Below are 15,425 nucleotides of genomic sequence, written 5' to 3'. Positions count from 1 at the left end.
CTGTACTTGCTTGATATTTTCAATCAAATTGTTTTTTATATTAAAAAAACTGTATCAGTACTATAAATAGGAAATCACTTTGCATACCATAACTAGAAGATAGTAAATACAATTAAAACATGAAATTAAAAATGAAAATACTAAAATTAAAAAATAAAAGCAATTAAGGGGAGGGGTGTAGCTCAGTGATTGAGCATCTACTTGACATGTTTGAGGTTCTGGGCTCAATCCCTGGTACCTCCTAAAAAATAAAAGCAAATACTTTTAATAATTTGTGAACAATTACTTAAAATGTTGACCAGAAAATAAGTTCCCCTCACTGAGATTGATAAAATTTATGATCTGTCAGTAGTAAAGAGATAATAGAATCTCTTTTCCATCCCAATGTATAATTAAACATTAAAAGTCCATTTAAGGAAGCAGACTTGGCTCAACTGATAGAGCATCCGCCTCCCATATGGGAGGTCCAGTGTTCAAACCCAGGGCCTCATGACCTGTGTAGTGAGCAGGCCCACACGCAGTGCTGATGTGCACAAGGAGTGCCATGCCATGCAGGGGTGTCCCCCGCATAGGGGAGCCCCACATGCAAGGAGTGTGCCCCCACAAGGAGCGAAAAAAGCGCAGCTTGCCCAGTAGTAGCACCACACACAGAGAGAGCTCACACAGCAAGATGACGCAACAAAGAGATACAGATTCCCAGTGCTGCTGACAAGAATGCAAGTGGACACAAGAACACAGTGAATGGACACAGCAGACAACGGGGATGGGGTGGGGGCAAGGGGAGAGAAAAATCTTCACAAAATAAGAAATAAAAGCCCATTTGAGGGGAGTGGATGTAGTTTAAGTGGTTGAGTGCCTGCTTCCCATGTATGAGGTCCTGGGTTCAATCTTTGGTACCTCAAAAAAAAAAAGTTCATTTGACTATTTTAAAGTCATAATTACTCCTTTCCTTTACCTGAACATAATTCAAGTTTTGACATGCACAGTTCTGGGAAGAAATAATTTCTGTACCTACCTTTAGCTTTCTTGGCTTTTACTAGTCATCCCCCTTGTTCCACACCAATTTTATGCCAGCTGCTATTGGATGCCTGTGGTAGAACCCATCAAAGAGCTGGCCCTCTGGGCACTTGTGAGAATCCCTGAACATAAAGCCTGTGATTGGGCTTTGTCTATGGTGAATTACCATGAAGCTGTTACTCTAACTTTTCTTAGCAATAATAATATCCATGAAATCAAGGGTTTGATGTGCTAGTTATATTTTTTTCTGATATGTATATTTTTAAAACATTAAGTATTCAAATTTTGACGCAAATATACATCTATGTATTACCTAAAATTACCTGATGTACCATTGGTGTGCGCAACACATTTTGAGAAACAGTCCTGATTTGGCCTCTGTGGGTATTTTTGAACTAACAGTAGTATCTAGAAGACCAAAGGAGTTTCTTCCAGTGATGCCATAATTTGTCAGAGATGGAATATTTTAAGTAAAAGTTTTTATCCTCTAACTTTTACCCCCATTAAAGTTCATGACAAAAGACAAGAGTGGCTATTCGTAAGATTTTTTTTAGTTGCAAATCCTATTCAATATTGGTGCAAAAAATAGAATACTTTAAGCTTACATTTTATGAAACAGAAACTAAATCTAGTTTTGTGAATAGGAAATTAGTGACAGGACCAATCTGGAGGACATTGAAAAGCCATATAAAATAAATGGGTAATGTGTTTCAGAGCACCTTTCATATATCCAAGTTAGCAAGTTCTGTCTTTATCTTTCTTAAGAGTCCAGGGACTTTTTATAATTGGACTACGGCCCTATTTTTAATGTTATCCCAAAAGTGTTATCTAGATTTTTAAAGGAAATATCAGATTTTTAAAGGAAACACTCAAAATATTAAGTGCTCATTTGCTAGTCACTGGACTAGGCACCTTGTATACAAAGGTGAGTAAGATAGACATAATTCCCATTTTCTTGTGGGGAAGACAGACAACTAATTAGTGGCAACAAATTATTCTTTAAATAACTTTAAATGTCTGTTTTCATCATGAGTATTAAAGTGGCATGAGTGGGCGTTAAACACACATCACCAAAATTTGTGCATAAAGAAAACATCATGAGTAAATTCAATGGCATTACAGGGAGGATGGATTTGTAGATAATAGCTAATTTTTAGAGCATTACTGTATGTCAGTTTGTTAGATGCATGAATTTTTTTTTTTTTTCATTGAATTGTTTCACTAAACTAGTGAAAGATTCTGTCACCCACATTTTGCTGTCAGGGAAGCAAGTCCAGAAACCAAGTTCACAGTGGTGGGGCTAATAATTGAACGCAGACATGTTGGTTCCAGAATTGTTGCTTTTAAATCCTGTGTTATATTGCCTGACATGTAAAAATAATAATATACTTTGTAGTGTTGTAGGAACATAAAAGGAAAAATTCAATCAATATGCTGATTGAAAAGAGTAGTTGCATTGTGGCTACATGTCACCAATATCTCTTAATAAGACTGATACGACTGAAAGAATGAAGTTGGTGAAAAGTGACTGGCACAGAAAGCTGGATTGGGAAGTAGATACGGTATATGAAGTAAAGATGAGAATTCAGTGTTTACAAATGGGAGGAAGGGAACAAAGCAGTTTAATAGAATTTTTAAATATTAGAGCTGTAAGGCAACTTAGATAATGTCTGAGCAATGTAACATTTTCTCCAAACAAAATTTTGTCACAGATGTAGACACACGGTTACACAGGATTTGCACAATTGTAGCCATTTACTTGACAGGTCTCTTCTTTACATCATGGGAAAAAATGAAATAATACTGAGATGGAAAGGCATGTTTCTAGGAGGAACCATAAGCTCTTAACTATATTATTTCAAAATTACAAGGCAAAATTTTGCAAGGAAGTTCAGTAAAACATCTTTGGAATGTCCTTCTTTATTGACTTCTACAGTGTCCCTCATTAAATGCTGTCTAGCTCATAAAAAGCACTGTGTTGAAACTTTATTTCATTTATTTAATTCCACACATGAAGGTGCAAGGCTTCAGAGTGCCTTGGACATATGAGAACCCAAAGTGCAGAATTCTGTTATTTTGAATGATCTTGATGCACATATTTTTGATCTTGCTGAAATTAGTAAATCTTGGGTCTACAGTTTCCAATGCCATATTGATTTTTTGTTGAGCTAACTATAACTAAATAAAAAGGGTACAGTTTGTTTCCTTAAATTTATCTTAAACCCAAATACCTAGGACAATAAGTAAGTGGTTTGATTGCTACCTTATACCAGTTTCCTTGAAAATAGCTATTAGAATAAAGCAAATGTTGGCATTCTTAACTCCACAGAAAGTTACAATAGCTTCAGTTATAATACACTGTATTTTTGGTAGACTGGCTTTTTACTTACTGCAGAGTTTGTCCAAACAGTTGTCATTATTGGGGCAGGCACTGCAAGTGGCTCCTCTCTTATATGGCAAAGTTGGGTAATTTCCTCTGTAAAAATAGAAGGCTGTCCATTAGGAGAGGGTGTTTTGGTTGGTTTTCCAATTTCAATGTACTATGAATCCTTGACTAAATTTAGAAGAATAGTAGAAAGGAAGTCTAAAGATCTTACTAAGGGTTAGTAAGAGAAATGAAGAGAGGGAAACAAATGGAAGGGTGCTAATATTTGCAAAGTTCATTCTGTGAGCTAAATGAGAGAAAGTTATGTTTTATTACTATTTAACAGATAAGGAAACTAAAGCTCTCAGAGATTAACTTGCCCAAGATCACAATCTCTAGATACCAGAATCAGAAACCTAAAGAGTTGTCTCCAGGACCACGCTCCCTTTACTTACCCTTTGGTCTGTACAGTTATTGCTATCCAAACACCTGCCCATCTTAGAAAAGCTCCCATGACCCACATAACTCTCCCCAGTCTAGCAAACCTCCATAGGTTCAAATGGATAGAAGCCATTCGGCTGGGTTAAGTACCTTCCAAAAGAAAATAGATAAGGGGGAATTTATACAGTGCAATGTTTTCACATACAAGATGTGCTTTGAATAATAGCTATTACAATACTAAGAACTCATCATGTAGTAGATGCTGTTCTAAGCTATCTTTGGACGACATATTATTCCTCACAACAATCCTATGAGGAAAATACTATTTTGTATTCTCATTATAGAGATAATGAGGCTGAGGCGTAGAGTATAAATGCTTGTCCAAAATCACAGACTAGAAAGATAATATCCAAAAGTTTTCTATCTCCATGAGAAACTTCAGAGAATTGATGATGGGAGGCTGTTCATTTATGTCAATGACCCTGCCTGTGCACTAATCCTTTAAGGAACTTCACTTTTGGAAAGTAGTTCTTGGTTTTTTTATATCACAGTATCCTTTAACAGTCTGATGAAATCTGTGAACTCTTTCTCAGAATAATTTGTTTAAACAATTAAAATAAAATGCATAGAATTATAAAGGAAATCTATTAAATAAAAAAACAGTTATCAAAATGTTAATCATTTGTCATATAATAATGTGTGCTTCTCTATTAAATATAAGCAAAATCAAGCAGGGGGTCCAATAATTATAGTAATTTCGAAGTAGTGATGGATATAAACTTATTTTATGGCACTGATGCAATTGGAATGCAATATGAAAATATATGTGGTATTTACAAAGACACTGGCACTTTTAATACAAAATCACAAGTATTGCTAATATGACCGTAGAGTGTTGCCTTCATTCAGAATGGAAGGCAATGTTATTTTCAATAAAGGTTAGTGAAAATTTAAAATGTTTTTCTAATCCAAGTTCGTGATCTCCCAGCCCTAATACCACACATTTATCTCCAAAGTTCAGAACACCCCCTTTTCAGCCTTCTGAACAGGGGTTCTTCACCTTTTTTTGTTCCACGAACCCCTTGCTAGTAAGGTGAAAACCACGAACTTCTCAGAATGTAGCAGCAGATAGTTTTATGACGCTAAACATTGGCATGCCTTTAAATTAAAATTAAAATTACTCAAGATTAATTCAAGCTCACGGAGTTCCTGAAATCTTTCCACAGATCCCCTGGGGGTCCTTGGATCCCTGGTTAAGAACCCCTGCTCTATTCTGCCCTAGACCATTCAGAAAGGAACACAGCCCTACCAACACCTTGATTTTAGCCCAGTGAGATCCATGTCTTGACTTCTGACTTATAGAACTATAAGATAATGTGTGATTTTTCAGTCAAAAAAAGAAAAAAGAAAGAAAGAACACCCTTAGAGGTATTACTTTATATTAACAACTCATTTCCAAGCCCCCCAAATATTTTCTGATCTTGTTTGATTCCAATTTATAATTGAGGTTGTTTCAGAAATTAAATTTATCTTATGTGTACCCTACATCATGGAAAATCAGTAAGGGAATATCATAGAGATTCTGATAGCAATTACGAGAGTTGAGTTCCAAAACAGATATTAATCATTGGAATATCTTCATTGTTAAAAAGCACAACACTCATTAAGTGGTCTAAGTTCTAGAATGCTTGTTAAAAAATCATTAAATGCTATTTCATTCTCTAATTGTGCATTCCAAACCGTAAGGGAGAGGGAAAAAATTCTTCGAGAACAAACCAAAAGCCAAGGCAGGTGTGAGTTCTTGGCAAAACACAGAATTCATTTTGGGAGAAACAGGTTCCTGGAAAGACCTGGATTTACCTAGATGGGAGTGATTAAGACAAATTTTCCTAAAGTATCCTGCCAAGGTTTCCCCTGGTGGCCTGAGAGATATGGAGTAGAGACTCTGGGGCCCAGGGGGGAGAGAGGACAGATCTTTTAAAGAAGAAGATGGGTATAAGGTCCCCGATGGTCAGAGCATACCAGGCACTGCACTGAGTCAAGGTTGTTATTCCCTGTTCTGAGCTGTAATCCTCTCCTCCACCAGTCCACTGAGTGAAGGTCTGTTAACACTCCTTTAGCCTTGCTTAGTGAAGAGAGAATTGTGTCAGTGTTTTTGGGTCATGCAGATCAGAGAGACCTGGTGCAACCAGGAGGAGAGATGCCAAAACTGCCTCGGATAATGGAAACTTGAGCTGAGTTCCAGACTTCAGCGCTTGAGTGACAGGTGACTGGAGAATTATGCACCCCACAGCCCAGTAATTCTCAGAAATATTGGGAAGGATACTGGCCTTCCTATGTTTATATGGAATGGAGGCATGTGACTCTTTCTTTGTATACAGAAGGGGAAAAAAATAGCCTCAAAAGATAAAACAAATTAGTGAGGCATTCCTTCTAATTTCTGTGCATCCGCCTTTATGCATTCCACACTTCACCTGATCCTCCACACTTTACCCTATTGATCTCCACATTTAAAGCAGGTCTCTTCACTCCCCAGCTTGAAATATCTGAATGGCTCCCATTATGATCTGAGTATATTTTAACTTTGTCATGACCTACAAGGACCTGCAATATCTGAGCTAACCAGCCCCCCATGTTCTTAAACTCCATCTCGTTTAATGGCCCAAGCATTCTGGTCCTCTGTCCGTTCTTTAAACTTGCCAAACTCCTCTCCACAAGACTTTTGTGCTGCATTCTCCACCAGATAGCAGGTCCCTGATCTTTGCATGTCGGGCTCCTTCTCGTTCTTCAGGCCGATGCATAAATATATTACAGAAAGCCATTCCTTGACCATTCTACCTTAAGTAGGGGGTCTGCCTATTGATAGTCTCTACTATAGTTTATTTACATTTTCTTCATTGCCCCATTTTAATATTTTATTTGTTTTAATTGTCATCAATAAAATTCCACAAGGGCATGGACTGTCTGACTTGTTCTTCTTTGAAGCTCAGTAAACAATAAATATCTGTTGAATGAATAAATGAATGATGAATGAATGAATGAATGGAGTTACTCAGTCTTTTTAGAAGCATTATTTTTATGTTTTACAATTTAATATTGTTTATATTGAAGATAAGTAAAGTCATTTTAAACTAAGAGAATTCACATTTGCCCCTCATTATAACAGCAATAATAATAATAATTACTTATCAAACAATCTTCATTGCTAGGCACTGTATGTATTTGGTGCTTTACATGGCCTTCTCATGTTAATTTTCATAGCCATCCTGTATGGTAGTTATTACAATTATCCTGATCATTTGGAGAGGAAACAAATTCAGAGAGGTTAAATAACTTGTTCAAAGTCACATAGGAGGTAAAATAAGAGAGTAGGTCTCAAAAATCTGTATCTTAACCATTATGCTATATACATATTATACGGAAAGTTATTATTAATTGAATTATGGCTTTGGCTATTTTTTTTCCTAGATTTCCCTTATTTTCTGACTCTGGGATTTTAAGTCGAATCTGTTATCTTCTAAATGACACCTGAGTTTCCTTCCTTTCTTCCCACCTCTACTCAATCACAGTATCAAACATCTGTCCTGAATATTACTTCAGGGAAAGAGAGAGAAGTTTTTTCCAGCTCTTCCTCAGTAAGAAAGGTAAACAGTTATTCAGGTGAGAAAATGTTAATAATCTCTATAATCAAAGAGATGCAAAAGAAAATAATTGAAATATCACTTTGTATCAAGTTAGAATATGCTTAACATTTATAAGAGCCCATACTGATGAGGAAGTATAAATTGATAGAATAATGCTAGAGTGTATTTTGGCAAAATGCATTAAGAAAAAAAACCCTAAATAATCATACCCTTTACCTGGTAATACCACTTCTAGGAATTGTAGGGAAGTAGATGTAAGCAGAGATTTACATACAAGTTTGTTCATCGTATTATTAAAAGAAAATATACAGAAAACATGTATTCTTGAATGGGATGGACTGTTGTGTTACCATTAAGACAAAAACTCTGGAGTCAGACAGTTATCAAAGCCCAGCTATGATACTAACTGTGGATGTTGGGCAGTTTACTTGCCCCTTCTGTGCCTCAGTTTTCTCATCTGCAATACAGGGGTAATAACAGAACCTATCTCATAGATTTTTAGTGAAAATTAAGTAAGTTTATATATGAATATCACTAAGAACAGTGCTTGACACATAGTGAACATTATATAAGCACTATCATTGAAATTATGTTTAAAATTTTAATGACATGGAAAATGCTCCTGGTGTAATTTTAAGTAAAAAATAGAATGCATGTATTTCCAGTATGATATCAGTTTTGTAAATATGTCTATGATGAGTATGCATACATACATAAGTGTGAAAGTATGTGGGAGGTCATGAATCTCTCCCATTTCCCAAAGAGGGAAAAATTATCACTATTTCAGAAACATAGAACTGTCAAAAGCAAATAAAATGTTATGCAAATTGAGGAATTCAATTTATAGTTTTTTGTTTTGAAAATCATCTAAAAATTGCCAAGTTTTAGTTATGCTACTCTTAAAAAATGTGGGTGAATATTTATGTAATGTGTATAAGGGAAACACACTCACATCCACGCACAAATGTATCAGAATATTGATAAAATCCATATCTCTGGGTAAAGGAATCAAGATGACATCAATTTTTTCTTTACATTTTCCTTTAATATACAGATTTTTAATAGTTAAGAAAACCTTTCTATAATAGGATTTTTAAAAAAAGAGGTTGATTTAGGCACTTACGCTGGTCCGTAGTTACAGATGAAATGTGCTGCATTAGAAATCCCTGCAAAGCCCAAAACTGTAGGGCAAAATTGTACTGCACAGCCAACTTTGTAAGTATTTGCCCAAACAACCTGAAAGAGAACAAGGGAGTTTAACAGAGAGAAAATAATACACACTTGAGCATGCTTAGGTCTACCTAACACAGAAGGGACATTGCTGTTTTCGTTCCAGCCAGTTAGAACATTCACTACCAGAGAAGTTCTTTAGGTGTTTGGAATTCAGGGGGAAACAAGACCTGGAGTTATTATTGTGTGTGTGGCAGTTGGGGGGGGAGGGGGAGCAGTGCATGAAATAAACATATAACCAGTGAAGAAATGAAACTGGGTATCCCAATAGACAGTGACTGATGGGAAGGACGGGCTACTTTAACTTGAGTGTTCATCAAAGACCTCTCTGAGGAGGAGGCATTTGAGCTGAGACCTGAATGACAAGAGAGACCACTTCTTACAGATGGAATACTGGGGACACAGACCCTAAAATGGTCTCTGCCAAGATATAATTTAGAGGTAAAGCTGAAAGATTTGCTTTTGTGGTGGTGATGGTGGGGAGGGGAATGGGGAGAATAAGCTGAAAGTAAATTATGACTCAAGTTTTCGACCTGAGTAACTTTTACTGAGGGGTAAAACTAGGGAAAAAGGAAGGTGGGTGGGAGTTTGGGAAAGGAGTTCTGTCAGGACAAGCTAATTCTGAGATGTCTATTAGACACCCCGTTGAAGATGGACTTGGTTGTGAGATACAACCAAGTGTTTAGAGGTCAGGTTTATTAATTATAATTTATAAAGCAAGTACAATTCTCCCTTTTGCAGTGTAAAGTTCTGTAAATCTTAACAAAACCATACAGCTTTGTAATGATCACCACATTCAAGATAAAGAACAAGAAACAGAACATTTTTATCACCCTGAAAAATTTCCTTGTGCCCATTTGTGGTCAACCCCTACCCCACTTCCAGGCCCTGGCAATCACTGCTCTGTTTTCTCTCCCTATAGATTTGGCTTGTTCAGAATGTTGTACAAATGGAATCGTTGAAAGATAGCTTTTTCAATCCAGCTTCTTTCACTTAGCATAGTGCATGTGCGATTTATTCATGTCGTTACATTCACTAGTAGTCATTCATTTTCATTGCTGAGCAATATTTTATTTCATGAATGTAGCATAGTTTATCCATTCAAGTTCGTCTTTTTAGCTTCATTGGCATTAGGATTCTGGGTTCAAATTGTGGTCTCTGGAGTCAGAAAACCTCTGCCACTTATTGTATGATCTTGGCATGAGCTTCCTCATCTATTGCATAAGGATAATAACAGTACCAACTTCTTGGGGGGAAGTTTTAAATGAGCTAATAATAAAGTACTTAGAAGAGTTTCCAGAATATTGCGAAGTCTAAGCAAAAGTTAGTTATAAGCGCTCATGTTTCATTTTCTTATCTCCAATTTTCTTCCCCTTTCAAGTTTTTTTTTTTTTAACTCTTTTTATCTGGTAGATTTGTTGTATTTTTAATATATTTTAATATAGTAAGCAGTAAGCATAATTTAAACAAATAAGAGCTACTAATTACTGAGAACATATTGCCAGGTACTGGTTTAAGCATGTCACATACATCAAGTTTAACCCTTGCAGTTCAATAAATAGGTGCTATTGTCCTTATTTTTATACATGAGAGATTGGAACTTATTCTGCCAGACCACAAAGTTTTGTGAGAACAGTCCCTGCCCTAAGTAAGACACTTTCAGAGGGTTTTCCCATTAAGCAAGTCCTCGAGACCCAGGAATGACTCAACCTTTGCAACAAGGGCACTGCAACTGGGGAATCCAGAGGGTACATGTTTCTCCTTTCCTGATGTTTTCTTACTCCTTTAAATTCTCTGCATGAGCCCATGTGACTTATTATCAAGAGTATGATAACATTGCAACATAATCAAAACTGGCTAGAGAAAATGTGAAATTTGTCACATTTCCACTGGTTCTGTGAATAAAAATAAAAATTTCTGGCAGTGGGGGGGGAGGGGTGGGGAATAAAAACAAAAATAAGGTCAATAGTGCCATCTAGTGGAAAGAGAAGCACCACCAAACCCACGTGATCTCTGCTCTCCCAGGCCTTCTTAGGCCTGGAGCCTGTTTGCTCATCAGTGGATAATAGCACCTTCCTTATAAGTTTATGGTAAGGATTAAGTGAGGTTTTAAACGTGAAAAGCTAAGCACCACACTCAAAAAGTGGTTGCTGCTGCTGCTGCTGCATCTTCCAGACCTAGAGGATGGTGGATATCCTCCGCGTAAGTGGGTGTAGGATGTAATTATCTCTTAGAGAAAAGGTCAGAATCACTCAATTTGGGCTCTAATATCTGTGTGCAAGGAATCTGGGTTTTAGAAAATGGTTTTCCTCATATCCAAATACTAACCCTTCTTTTTGACCCTGGATGTAAGGGGGAGTTTTATAAGTAAGCTCAGATAATTTCTGGAAGGCTATCTCTGAACAGTCCCACGTAACATAAACTCGAGTTTCTTCCTGTGTTTTGACACCCTGGAAAGATGAACATGGGATGGCTCAACTTTTATATATGAGTACGGTTTAGGAGTCAGTTGTCTATTTAACAGTCTTTGGATCTCTATATTTGGCAGGTTGAGCTACTTGCCATTCATCTGAAGCTGCTTACCAGGCTCATTCGTATCTATTGTATACCTTGCACCATTTGTTAACTTTGCCTGGACTCTTTCCTTTTCATTTGACACTTTGACTCAGTTTTCAAGAACCAATTCATAATTCTCGCTATGCTAGTTTCTCAGAAATACATTTACCATGTCCTGTGATGTACCTATTTTTTTTGTTGTTGTCTCTTTATTGTTTTAAAATTTATTGAAATATATCACTCATACATAAACATAAACAACAAATGTATAATAGTTGTGAACTTACAAAACAAACATATATAACATCAAACAAACATATATAACACCTCACCCTACCACCAATAACTTGAATTGTTTTTAAAACTTTTTAACTAATGATTAAAGAGCCCTGTCAAACTATTACTACGAAACAAAGTAGTTTTCCCCTAACCAATCCAATTGTTATTATCTTTGTACCATTTCTATATGAACATACACAAACAATTAAGTGTATAGTAAAACTTGTGAACTTATGAAGCAAGCACACATAACAGCATAAGGGCTTCCCTGTTTGAGTGATCTATGGCCTGTGGCTAGTAGTAATACTGTAATACTCTTCCATCTGGGCAAAAGATGTACTGTATTGATACTGAGGCAGGATGGAAAATGTGATGTATCTATTTACACCTCTGTCTCTCCCAAAAGAGGGTCTACTCCTAAGGGCGGGGGACCAACCTCAGCTATAGCCCTCTGTCGCAGCCTTACTTTCCATTTCCCCTTACTCCTGCTTCCCTGAGGTTCTACTCCCCAGTAAAGTATTAGCACATAAGCTATTGTCTCAGGCTCTGTTTCTTAGGAATTAGTACTAAGCCACATTACCTTTGCCTAAAAGTGCCTGGGGTAGAGTCAAGACTTAACCACTGACTGAATAAATGAGAGTCAGCACTCCCAAATTGATGATTATCTCTGGAGACTTAAATATTACAATGGAAAATGGTACCAAGGACCACCTGTAGGCAACCTAGACCTAACTTTCTTTCCCTTGAGGACTTGTGGGAATCCAAAGGATTTTTGTTGTTGTTATTGCTAAATGTATTTGTAAACAGGAACCAAATTATTGGTTTATGGGATTAAACCTTAGGGAAAAACTTTATTTACATTTCTAAGAAAGAGACCAATGCTACTGATGATTTGATAGCCCTTTTTGCTTACAATAATCTTCAAGATGGAAATTGCATAGAAATTAAGCTTTTTCCCTCTCATGGTAATAATCTCATGTATCTATGTTAAACTTGTTTGTATGTGTAACACCACCAATGAGATCAGAGGTTTTATGAGGCTGAGCTGGAATGAATTTTTCTAACAAAATTTTGCTCCCAAAACCCTCGAATGTTCCACTTTAACTGTTTTGTTAGAAATGTTTTTGCCTTCAGACCTCATTTCAACAGATTTTTATAAACAGAAACTAGTCGAATCTAGGTTCAGTTTTTTTGTTTGTTTGTTTTTGTTTTTAGTTTTTAGTTTGACAATGGACTGCAGGGAAATAAAAGTAATTAAGAAAAATGCGGCCAGAACAGAAAGGAGAAGAAGGCTAGGGATTTGTTTCCATCATGCTGCAAACATGAGTTAGGATTCAGGGAATCCAAAACAACTTGAGTAAAAAAAATTCAGTCCCGAATGTGGCTATTGGGATCAAAACAATAGGTTTGGGGGGCAGCAAAAGCACAGTATGGTTCAATTTCCATGTCACCTTCCCATTGGGGTTGGGACTGTTGTTTTTTCCTCCTTGCGTAGCACAGTGCCTGCCACGTAGTAGATTCTTAGCGGAGTTTGAAAGAATGAAAGATTGTGGAATCATCAGCTGTAACCGCTGTCTGAGGCACTTGTTTCTCCCAATTTTATAGTCCCAAAACAACTACCTAAAATTTCATTGATGATTTATGCCAGCTGGAACCTGGAAGTCCATTCAGTCACAGTCCTTTGATTGCTCACAAATGGAATAAAGCCACATACAGGGATTGCTTGTTATCAGAATTGCTTAAGCCTGTCTAGATTGGTGGACCTCAGTCTTACCCATGCCACTTAACTAGACTCTTGAAGCACTATCTCCTCCTGGTATTAGAGTCTGTTACATTTTTAAAAGTTTTTTTAAGTAAGCCTGTAACCCATACTCCTTCATCCTTAGAGGTGCACCAGCTTACTATACATTTTCTTAATGCCAGATTCCAGTTTTGTCCTCACTCTTGAAAGATACTTACCTGAGTATAATGGCCACATACAGCTTGGCATGTCCGAGTCTCGAAGTCATAGTGATGGGTTTCATTGTACCAGCGGTTGACAGCTGAAGTCACGGAAAAGGAGTTTAGAGATCCGGTCCAGATATTTTCTCCCAGTGAAGTGAAATTGGGGTGTAACTTGTTGGGTAGTTTCAGTCTGTTGTTATGTTTAAATTGACAAGTTTTTGCCCATGCTTTTGCAATTTGGGCTAGTACTGGGTCCCAAGTCTGCAAAAATAAATATTGTACAATAAGGGGATTAAGGATGGAACCTGTTAGTCAACAATGTAACGGGGTTGATGGGGTGAGCAAAGTGGGAATCTGAATGGAAAACAAGGTGTGCTATAAAAATAGGGAAGGAACCACTACAAGAGTACTCTGTGTAAATTTGGTCTTCAGGTATTGACTAGGACTGGTGGGAAACATTATAATCTGGTTTTGTGGAATTTAGAATGTAAGTGAAGCAAATGGACCAGCGTTTCACTGAAGGCCTATTATGTGTAAAATATTGTGTGTTGTATTTTGCATATTTTTCATAATTTAATAACCACAATAACCTATGTGCCAGAAAGCTTAGAAAGGTTAAAAACCAGCATAAAGCCACAGAGCTGGGCTTCAAACACAAGCCTGACTGAATCGAAACCCCATCCTTTCCTCAGGATACCATGCTGCCTTCCTGAGAAAGCCAATACTCTGCCAGCAACCAAAATAAGTAAATTTAGAGACAAAAATCCTTACAAAAATTAACAGTAAGGGGAAGTGGATGTGGCTCCATTTGGGCAACCGCCTACCCCACAAGAGGTCCCAGGTTTGGTTCCTGGTTCCTCCTAGAGAAGATGAGCAATACAGCGAGCTAACCCGATAGGCTGGCATGATGGGCTGGGATGGCAAGCTGACACAACAAGATGATGCGACAAGGAGACACATAGAGGAAACACAATGAGAGACACAAGAAAGCAGGGTGTGAAGGTGACTCAAGCAATTGAGTCCCTCTCTCACACATGGGAGGTCCTGGGCTTTATTCCTGATGCCTCCTAAAGAGAAGATGAACAGACAACAAATGGACACAGAAAGCAGACAGTCAACACAAACAATCAGTGTGTGTGGGGGGAATAAATAAAATAAACCCTTAAAAAATAATTAACAGTAGGGAGCACGTGGTTGAGTGCCCGCCTTTCACATGGGAGGTCCTGGGTTTAGTCCCTCCCAAAAAAATCAAAACCAAGCAACAAGCAAAACAAACAAAACAGAACAACTCAAGGAAGCCGATGTGGCTCAGTGGTTGAGCACAGGCTTCCCACAAACAAGGTCCCGAGTTCAACCCCTGGCCTTGAGTACCTCAAAAAAACAAACAAACAAAAAACAGTAAAGGAAGTGTAAAAAGGGAAGTAAAGTCTACAGAGGAAATGAAATTTCCAAAGAGAGAAGTAAAATATACTTATGGGGCTTGCTTGTAACAAGGAGTAAATAGAGGTTAGCTGGTTATATTTTGATCACAGACTGCAAATTTACTACACACATTGATCGCAACAAAAAAGTCATTCAGGATTATCAAGAATTTACCTCCCCAAATCAACATGCATTAGTTGTTTTTGACTATCCCACAAAAATTGATATCTTTCTTACCATGTAGAGCATATCACTGGCTGTTGGATTCACTTCTGATCGGTAGTTGTTATGAATTCGAGCACAGTCTTTCCTGAAATCTTCATTGTCGATATCTGGCAAAGTATTTGATGAATATGAATAACTGGTGACTAAAGAAACCATCCAGGCTGCCGCAGCAAGTGCGACCCGCATGCTCGTCTGTCTGACACTGAGTCTCAGGAAGCTGGAATCGAGTTGGTGCCAGGTTCTGAGAGCGTGCCCCTCCTGAAGGGCTCAGCCTGCGGTTTTACAAAGCACAGTCGACTTCA

General features: G+C 37.4%; 1 protein-coding gene across 2 annotated transcripts in view; it reads right to left on the bottom strand.

The window, feature by feature from the left end:
* The window catches only part of GLIPR1 (GLI pathogenesis related 1), an 18,648-nt gene extending 3,223 nt beyond the window's left edge, over positions 1-15,425 (bottom strand). Inside the window, exons 1-5 of one of the 2 annotated variants that reach the window (XR_001119526.4) lie at positions 15,136-15,425; positions 13,492-13,737; positions 8,591-8,703; positions 3,408-3,493; positions 1,016-1,139 (exon numbers count right to left, since the gene is read on the bottom strand). Coding sequence is in view for 1 of the 2 variants with exons in the window: in XM_004472968.5 (XP_004473025.1) it covers positions 3,408-3,493; positions 8,591-8,703; positions 13,492-13,737; positions 15,136-15,309 (619 nt within the window). In the remaining variant the exon portion in view is untranslated. The remainder of the gene's footprint in view (positions 1-1,015; positions 1,140-3,407; positions 3,494-8,590; positions 8,704-13,491; positions 13,738-15,135) is intronic. The other variant, XM_004472968.5, reaches the window with a different exon arrangement.

The sequence above is a fragment of the Dasypus novemcinctus genome, chromosome 12 (assembly GCF_030445035.2).
Source record: "Dasypus novemcinctus isolate mDasNov1 chromosome 12, mDasNov1.1.hap2, whole genome shotgun sequence".
Taxonomy (NCBI): Eukaryota; Metazoa; Chordata; class Mammalia; order Cingulata; family Dasypodidae; genus Dasypus; species Dasypus novemcinctus.
This window is presented reverse-complemented; position numbering and strand designations above follow the sequence as displayed.